General features: G+C 42.0%; 1 protein-coding gene across 1 annotated transcript; it reads right to left on the reverse strand.

Moving 5' to 3' along the window:
• Positions 1 to 420: 420 nt before the first annotated feature.
• On the reverse strand, positions 421 to 1,906 carry MAGEH1 (MAGE family member H1). The gene has a single exon (XM_086388238.1). The coding sequence runs from the start codon at positions 1,613 to 1,615 to the stop codon at positions 956 to 958; it is 660 nt and encodes a 219-aa protein (XP_086244364.1). The 5' UTR covers positions 1,616 to 1,906; the 3' UTR covers positions 421 to 955.
• Between the last annotated feature and the right edge of the window lie 8,044 nt (positions 1,907 to 9,950).

Here is a 9,950-nt window from a genome sequence, read left to right on the forward strand (position 1 = left end):
AAATGCATTTTCTATTTCCACATCACCCTGTGATGTGTCCTTCCCTTGGCCATTGCTCCTTCCCCCAAGGTAGATTAAGTTTCAAAAAAATACTTAATACACAATCTTTTCATAGTATGCTCTAATGCCCCTTTCAGACTCCCTCAAGCTTATTCAAGCATCTCTTGGATTTTCATAGCACCCTGTGATGCCCTCTTTCCTATCCCACCCTCCAATAGAGGTCACATAAACTTTTCTACATTTTCATGGTACCCCATGCTCACTCCCTATTACAGCATTTACCACACTGCCAGTTTACAGATTTATCTCTCTCACATAATCTAGAATATTCTTTAGAACTGAGAGCTGTGCCTCATGAGTATCCCCAGAACCTACACTGGTGCCTCACCCATAACTCGTGGCCAATAAATGGACAAAGTGTCCTCATCACTAAGCTTTTATTTTTTTTTTCTATATTCTGCAGTAATTATACAAAATCAAGATGGTTGTCTGTATTCTTTACACAAAAGGAGACACAGGTTTCAGAAAGGTAGGACACAAAATAATTCTCTCATTCTTCCCTCACAATTTACCGGTTATATCATCACTTTTAAGAGCAGCCTATTTTAATGATAGAAAATATGTGCCCGGTCATAGAATATAACGGATAGGCTTCATTTTAAAACGTTAGCAAAACTGTTATACTAAATCTCAGTGACAGAAAATAAAGGAAAATATCTTTTCTTCAATCATATTTTTAAAACATATTGTGATCTTAATCAACACTGTATTAAACGGAATGAAATTTACAATGTCTAAAGTAAACGTTCTATTTCTCAAACAATTTGATGATCACAAGTACAAAATACAGTGCCCCCTCCCCATTATATTCAACTCATGACCCAAATGATCTACCTCTTGGGGAGTACCTTTGAAGCTGTTTTTAACCTCCCTCATGGGTGTGCTGCATATTTCCCTAAGGGGCAGAATAACCTCTCGCACCTGAATTGAGGATAGCCTCAACTTCTGCATCATCATCAGAATCCCAATCGTAATTACATGGCCAGTCCTTGGAGCATCGGTTACGCACCCTTGCCACAAAGTGCATGACTTTCAGCTTGCTTGATTCCACGTGTGCTCTAGGTCCCCAGAAGAACTCGTACTCCACGGGGCTGCTACGGGGCACCGGCTTATAAATCAGGTACCCTCTGCGCACAAACTCTTCTGTAACGACCTTCTTTGGATCTCCAAAGATGCTGTGCTGCTGGCCAGGCTGCATCCCCAACTTTCCTAGCACTTTCCAGACCAGGGCCTCCTTCGCGCTGTTGCCCATGATGAAGATGAGGGCTAATATAGACATCAGGAGACTTTTCTTGGTGCCTTGAAAGTTGCTCCGGGCTACCGAGGGCTTCTGCGCTTGAGCAGTGCTCAAGGATTCCTCAGGAGTAGTGGAGGTCTCCTCTGGAGTGCTTGGGTCTTCCTCTGGGCAGTTCAGGTCTTCCTCCGGGGTGCTCGAGCCCACAGAGGCGGCCATCGGGGTCTCAGAGGTTTCTGAGGCCTGAATCTTACGACTGTTGCGGTTCTCCTCTGCGGCCCTTGCGTTACGGCGACGCCGGCTCTTTCGTCCCCGTGGCATGTCTTCTACTAAGGGCACGGAGTCTATAGCAATCCTAGAGTAAGATGCCTGCAGAAAGCAGCTATCTTTACTTTAAAGGGGGGCCGCCGCTGAAGCCACCAACATCAGTAGAGTCTTTGTAACAACAAGCGAGATGTTCTCAGCAAACAAACTAACACCCACGTAAGCCGACTTGCCGGAGCAACCGCCCCCAGCGCTCGCCCCGGCAGCAAAGCACGAGAATGCAAAGCTGAATTGACTCCACCTAACCTGCCACGCAATCTCCAAACTCGAAAAGGAAGTGGGCGGTTCGTTCAGGCAGACTTCCGCTGTCAGATAGAAGAACGGACAAGTCAAGGCAGGGGTGGGACTAAGGCAGAAAAGATGATTTGGGATTGGTGAGGGCTGGGGTATGCAACAAGAAGTAAATAGATTAGCGTTCTTTCATTTTTCAGTCTTGTACGAGATTGGTTGGCAGGTCTTGGGAAAGAGTGTGTATCTACTCCATTTTTAGGCTGAGGGTGTATATGAGACAGTGTGGTAGGCGCCTGAGTGTATTCTTGCAAGGAATCAGCTAGTCCCAGCTCTCCTTCCCTGTCTTGGAAAGTGTCTATAATTCCAGGTGCAGAGCCTTTATAGTGTTATATATTCATGAGATTATTAAGCAGGGCACTGACAGAATCAGACTTGCATTTGTACAGCCACAAAGGAGCAGACGATTGTCTGGCAGGTCATTTAGGAAGTATTTAGAGTAAGAAGTAAGAGAGAATGAAAGTGAGCCTTAAGGTGGTTGCCATGGGGATGGAAAGACAGAAAGACATTTTAAAGGTGCTCGTTGACAGGCTTTAGAGACTGATTGGATGAAAGTAGTGAATACGGAGTGGGTGGTGGAGTTCAAGTTGGCGCCAAGGTTTCTTTGCTCCTGTCTACGTGAATATCTGACTTATTTTTCTTCTTTCTTTCATTCTGTTATCCAAACATAATTCAAAGCCTACTCTGAATTCTATCCATTTCAGGTCACTGAAACAGTGGCTCACTGTTTCCTCTGCATGAATTGCCTTTTCTCACATCTCCAACTACCTAAATTCCAACTGCTTGCCCAGAGGCCTCTTCCTCCATGAAGCTCCTCTTCATCTGCGCAAAAGAGTAATGAACCCGTTTTTGCTCTCTATAGCAAGCACTTTGTACTTTACTTATGTCTTTCCAAAGACATTATTTTGCACAAGTCAGTTGACTTCTCTGAGCCTCCATTGCCTCATCTATAAATTGGGTTAATTACAGTACCAGTGGTCTCATAGGGTTGTGAGACTTAAATGAGATAACAAACACAAAGCACTTATCACACAAAAAGCACAGCCTTTGTCTCTCTGAAGGTGTTTCAAGCAATGTGTGAGGGCAGAATTTAATAAACAAATGAACGTTGAAGGAATACACGACAAGGAAGATTTTGCCTGAACTTTTTAAAAGGAAATGAATATTTATAACTGTTTGGCTGGAAGATATTAAATATTTGCTTGACAGGATTTCAGATTGTAATCACAATGCAGGAAGGGACCCTAACTCTCCCCCTGATATGCCCTAGCCCTTGATAGGGTAGGTGGAATAGGATATGACTTCACCCAGTGAATAAATTCATGAGTGGGAAAGTATGTCCCTTTAAGAAAGCAGAATTGCCAACTGCATCTCACCCAGCAAGGTCTAGTCCTCTGTACATGTGTAGAAAGGGAATGCCTGGTATTGAAGAACAAGCATTGAACCCAGACATGGGAATGTGAGTCCTGGCCTAGCACCTGTCACTTACAAGCTTCATGAGTTTACCTAACATCTGTGTTCTTTGACTTGTCCTCTGAACAAGCAGGAAAGTAGTCGCTCTTGCTTTGGATGTGAGGCTTCTTGTCAGGCTCTCTGCAAATCCAACAGCATGTTCCAGTGACCCTGAGTTAGAGCAGTTTCCTCTGAGTTCAGTTGTTTCTTCTTTGTATGTTTTCTATTCATTTGTTTTGTGTTTGCAATTTGTGAATCTGTGTGATCAGAGTATTACAAAACCACCCATATTGTTTCAAATAGCTTCTCCATTCTGATGTTCTTGTTGTTCAGTCACTCAGTCATGTCTAACTCTTTGTTACCCCATGGACTGCAGCACACCAAGCTTCCCTGAACTTTACTAACTCCCAGAGTTTGCTCAAATTCATGTCCATTGAGTCCATGATGCCATCCAACCATTTCTTCCTCTGTTGCCCACTTCTCCTGCCCTCAATCTTTCACAGCATCAGGGTCTTTTCCAATGAGTCAGTTCTTCACATCAAATGGCCAAAATATTGGGGCTTCAGCGTCAGTCCTTATAATGAATATTCAGGGTTGATTTCCTTTAGGATGGACTGGTTGGATCTCCTTGTAGTCCAAGGGACTCTCAAGAGTCTTCTCCAACACTACAGTTCAAAAGCATAAATTCTTTGGTGCTCATCCTTCTTTATGGTCCAACTCACATTCCTACATCACTACTGGAAAAAACATAGCTTTGACTATATGGACTTTGTCAGCAAAGTGATGTCTTTGCTTTTTAATACACTGTCTATGTTTGTCATAGCTTTTAGTTAAAGGAGCAAGCAACTTTTAAAATCATAGTCCACAGTGATTTTGGAGCTCAAGAAAATAAAGTCTGCAACTGTTTCCATTTTTTCCCCTTCTATTTGCCATAAAGTGATGGGACTAGATGCCATGATCTTAGTTTTTTGAATATTGAGTTTTAAGCCAGCTTTTCAAAGTTTTATTTATTTTTAATTGAAGGATAATTGCTTTACAGAATTGCCTTGGTTTCTACCAAACATCAACACAAATCAGTCATAGGTTTACCCATGTCCCCTCCTACTCTCCTCTTTCACCTTCATCAGAGTCTCATTAGTTCCCCTTTGCTTTCTGCCTTTAGGTTAGTGCCATATGCATATCTGAGGTTACTTGTATTTCTCCATTCTGATGGAAATACAATCCAGCAAACTTATTTTCTTCCAAGAGTCACTTTCTAACTCAAGTTTTCCTTATACCAAGACCTCCTCTTGGTGAATGCTCTCCATAAACCAACTTGAGGTGGTGTATGCTTGCTGTTGCATTGCCTTCTGCCAACCAACCAGCTGACTGTGAGAGGGTACCATTTCACTGTCACTATTCAGCTTAGTGAACCTTTGCTCCAACCTGAAACAAGGCAAGGCAACTCTGCACAGCTCCTGGGTAAATCAGAGCCTATGCTTAAGCAGAGCACAACCTCGGGCTGCAGCTGTTAACAGCTTTCCTAAAAGGAACAGGCTTTAGATTGTGAGCTACTTTCAGTGTTCCCAAAAGCTTAAGAAAAATCAAGTTTATGTAAGGCAGGCCACAGAGGTTATTAGTCAAGAAGCACAGTGTTTTTAATAGCAAGAATATTGCCAGGCATGATATTAACAGGAGGGAATCATAAAACCATGGCTTGGGACATTGTGGACCACAGGTCTGTCTGGAGTAAGTAGCACATGACAAAAGAAGATCAGTGACTTGTGAGGGCCTGAGAAGTACAAAGAGGGGAGGGAGACTAACATTGCTGTGGTAAACTATGTGCCTAAACTATCTCCAAACTGGAATCTTTATAGCAACTTTCAAATACCAGTGAAGCTAGAGAGAGATTAACTCTCCTGTTGAATGTCAGTATTGGGGCTCACACTTTCAGATTTCTAAGTTCCACCTGCTGCCAATAGCATACCTCACAACTGCTCCAATTGAGTACACATTTGGTGGTGCAAGGAGGCTTAACCTGAAACGAAGTGTTCTTGATCCCTTGGGATAAGAACAGAAAGGAAAGATGTGAAAAAGGGGACAGAGGTGTGGAAGGTCAAGGCAAGGATCCTTACTCACCTTACTAGATTTTCGATACTTGACTTCACCTCTTCCAAGCTGTGTCAAGTCCAGCACATTATTTAACCTTCATAGGCCTCAGTTTCTCCATCTGTGAACAAGCATATCACAGTGGTATTGTGAAGATTAAAGGAAGATAACTCATGCAAGATGAGGTAGGTTGATAATTTCTGCCTAGTTCTCAAAGATGTCCACATCCCTATCCCCAGAATCTGTGAATATGCTACCTTATATGGTGAAAGGGAATTTTGTAGGCGTGATTAAGTTCAGGATCTTTAGAGGAGGTTTATCTGGGACCCAAGGTAAACATAGAGTCCTTATAGAAGGAGGACAGCCAGGTTAGATTCATGAAAACACATAGGGTGGAAGCAGAGATCAAAGAGGAGAGAAGATGCTACATTCCTGGCCTTGTTGATGGAGGAAAAGTGTATGAGCTTAAGAATGTAGGAGTCCTCTAGAAGCTGGAGCAGACAAAGAAATGGATTCTCCCCTAAAGGCTCCAAGAGGAACATAGGCCTGCAGGCACATTTTAGACTTCTGACTCCTAGAACTCTAAAATAGTAAATTTGATTGCCTTAAGCCATTAAATTTGTAGTACTTTGTTACATCAGCAAAAGTAAACTAAAGCATAAGGCATATGTGTACCTCACTCCTTGGGAGTGCCTAGTGAATAAGAACTATGATTACTGTTCAGGTGAATTTATATTATTGCCATATTTTCAGTGAAAGTATTGGGAGGGACTAGAGTGGGTTATGACACTGGACTGGATAACTTGCCAGTAATTCTTGTGGGTGTCAATGCACCCTGTTCTTCCCTGGGGTTGTCTAGTAACCCTCCTGTTCCAGATATTGTCTTGGCTGTAGCCTAAGTTCACGACCTGGTTGTAAATGCTGGGGGTAAGATAGAGATGGAAATGCAGGGGTCACCCACACCACTCCTAAGCTCTAACTAATCATTTTTAAGTTGCCTGTAGTCCCTGCTCTGATTCTTGCAAGTGCCTCCCAAGGGCAGAGAGGGCACTTGGGCTAGTTACTTCATTTACAAGAACCATTGAACAGACTGCAGGCCACTACTACTTGAACAAGTGAGTCTGACCGCATCTGATGGCTCTCTTTCAAGGACTCTTCATTATTTCTAGTCTGTTGAAGAAAAATTTCTCTGAATCATTTCACAGTGTAAGTGTGGACTTATTTTACAATTTCTCAGAATTAAGATTTGTCAGGAATACTATAGCATGTGAATCCTACCATCATGAAACAAAAGCTATGTAGTTACTTTTGAGGATTATTTTCTGGGTTTGAGAATAGAAATTTTTACTGCAAATTAATCACAAACATAGGGATAAGAATAAGATTAATATTACAAACATCTGCATAACCAATGCCTGGCTATGTCAGATTTAAAAATTAGGCCCTACTCTGCTCTCATTTTTACATTGCGTCCATGCTAAGTTACTCCAGTCGTATCTGACTCTTTGTGACCCAATGGACTGTAGCCCACCAACCTCCTCTGTCCATGGGATTCCCCAGGCAGGAATACTGGGGTGGGCTGACATTTCTCCTCCTGGGATCTTCCCGACCTAGGGGTCGAACCAGTGTCTCTTATGTCTTCTGCTTTGGCAGGTGAGTTCTTCACCACTGGCACCACCTGGAAAGCCCCAAGCCTTCATTTTACCTCTTCCCAGATTAACACCACTCTCTCCTTCTTTAGTGGGGTTTGCTGTCATGAATTCAGTAACTATTATATCCAGGTCGAGTTGTACATATTTGCTACCTATTTCTATGCTAGTATACATTATATAGGAATTTTTAGAATGTCTTTGCAAGTTGGCAAATGTAGCTCGAGGTCCCTTTCATGTTGTATACTATTTCTGTCAGTATTTGCAATTTATCTTTCTCCTGATGATCCAGACTTTTGCAGCTTCCTTTTTTCTTTCCATAAAAATAAACAAAAAAAGCAGAGCTCTTATCAGTCTTTCTGTACCTGTCCTCTAAGAACACAATACAGATCTCTAGGGTCACCATTTAAGAGTGGACTTACTGGGTGTATCTGCATGGATGTGTTTAGATAGACCATAAAGATTTCTACTCCGTTTCATTAAAAATAAAGATCCTTCTATATAAAATTTTCACTTCATTCTTTTTCCTAATTAGCAATAATATTTACTTGACCTATAACTGTAATTCTTTCATTATAATGACTGAATGATGTCCCTTGTAGTAATTTTACCATAATCTCTTCAGTCATCCATCTGTTGGCCTGGTACACTGTGTCTCCTAGTTATTTGCCCCCTCTGCAAGAAATGCTGCAATAACAGTTGAAGCACTTGTGTACTGGGATTTTGTTTAAAAGAGTGGTATATCCAATGGAGTATGAGAGCCAAGTTTATGTTCAGGATTATTGATAACTGACTAACATCTTACTGCTACTTCAGTCAAAATCAAGGCGGTTTACTACTTTCTCTGAATCTTAAATAGGAAACAAAGATGTGCCTGATTAAATAATTCTATGATGTATAAGGGTTCAGCTCAGTTCAGTTCAGTCACTCAGTCATGTCCAACTTTTTGCGACCCCATGAATCGCAGCGTGCCAGGCCCCCCATCCATCACCAACTCCCAGAGTTTACTCAAACTCATGTCCATCCAGTCGGTGATGCCATCCAGCCATCTCATCCTCTGTCGTCACCTTCTCCTCCTGCCTCCAATTCCTCCCAGCATCAGGGTCTTCTCCAATGAGTCAACTCTTCGCATGAGGTGGCCAAAGTACTAGAGTTTCAGCTTTAGCATCAGTCCTTCCAATGAACACTCAGGACTGATCTCCTTTAGAATGGACAGGTCCAAGGGACTCTCAAGAGTCTTCCCTAACACCACAGTTCAAAAGCATCAATTCTTCAGCGCTCAGCTTTCTTCACAGTCAAACTCTCAGATCCATACATGACCACTGGAAAAACCATAGACTTGACTAGACGGACCTTTGTTGGCAAAGTAATGTCTCTGCTTTTGAATATGCTATCTAGGTTGGACATAATTTTTCTTTCAAGGAGTAAGCGTCTTTTAATTTCATGGCTGCAGTCACCACCTGCAGTGATTTTGGAGCCCCCAAAAATAAAGTCTGACACTGTTTCCACTATTTCCCCATCTATTTCCATGAAGTGATGGGACTGGATGCCATGATCTTTATTTTCTGAATGTTGAGCTTTAAGCCAACTTTTTCACTCTCCACTTTCACTTTCATCAAGAGGCTTTTTAGTTCACTAGTCTTCACTTTCTGCCATAAGGGTGGTGTCATCTGCATATCTGAGGTTATTGATGTTTCTCCTGGCAATCTTGATTCCAGCTTGTGCTTCTTCCAGTCCAGCATTTCTAATAATGTACTCTGCATATAAGTTAAATAAGCAGGGTGACAATATGCAGCCTTGATGTACTCCTTTTCCTATTTGGAACCAGTCTGTTGTTCCATGTCCAGTTCTAACTGTTGCTTCCGGACCTGCATACAAATTTCTCAAGATGCAGGTCAGGTGGTCTGGTATTTCAATCTCTTTCAGAATTTTCCACAGCTAATTGTGTTCCACACAGTCAAAGGCCTAAATCAAATCCCTTATGATTATACAGTGGAAGTGAGAAATAGATTTAAGGGACTAGATCTTATAGATAGAGTGCCTGATCAACTATGGAATGAGGTTCGTGACATTGTACAGGAGACAGGGATCAAGACCATCTCCATGGAAAAGAAATGCAAAAAAGCAAAATGGCTGTCTGGGCAGGCCTTACAAATAGCTGTGAAAAGAAGAGAAGTGAAAAGCAAAGGAGAAAAGGAAAGATACAAGCATCTGAATGCAGAGTTCCAAAGAATAGCAAGAACACATAAGAAAGCCTTCCTCAGTGATCAGTGCAAAGAATTAGAGGAAAACAACAGAATGGGAAAGACTAGAGATCTCTTCAAGAAAATTAGAGATACCAAGGGAACATTTCATGCAAAGATGGGCACAATAAAGGACAGAAATGGTATGGACCTAACAGAAGCAGAAGATATTAAGAAGAGATGGCAAGAATGCACAGAAGAACTGTACAAAAAAGATCTTCACGACCAAGATAATCACGATGGTGTGATCACTCACCTAGAGCCAGACATCCTGGAATGTGAAGTCAAGTGGGCCTTAGAAAGCATCACTACGAACAAAGCTAGTGGAGGTGATGGAATTCCAGTTGAGCTATTTCAAATCCTGAAAGATGATGTTGTGAAAGTGCTACACTCAATATGCCAGCAAATTTGGAAAGCTAAGCAGTGGCCACAGGACTGGAAAAGGTCAGTTTTCATTCCAATCCCAAAGAAAGTCAATGCCAAAGATACTCAAACTACCACACAATTGCACTCATCTCACATGCTAGTAAAGTAATGCTCAAAATTCTCCAAGCCAGGCTTCAGCAATATGTGAACCGTGAGCTTTCTGATGTTCAAGCTGGTTTTAGAAAA

Source organism: Bos grunniens, chromosome X (assembly GCF_055505025.1).
Source record: "Bos grunniens cultivar Pamir isolate PY7600 chromosome X, Bosgru_T2T1.0, whole genome shotgun sequence".
Lineage (NCBI taxonomy): Eukaryota > Metazoa > Chordata > Mammalia > Artiodactyla > Bovidae > Bos > Bos grunniens.

Excerpts from the sequence above, each read along its gene's own strand:
- MAGEH1 (XM_086388238.1), bottom strand. The coding sequence starts at position 1,615 with ATGCCACGGGGACGAAAGAGCCGGCGTCGCCGTAACGCAAGGGCCGCA.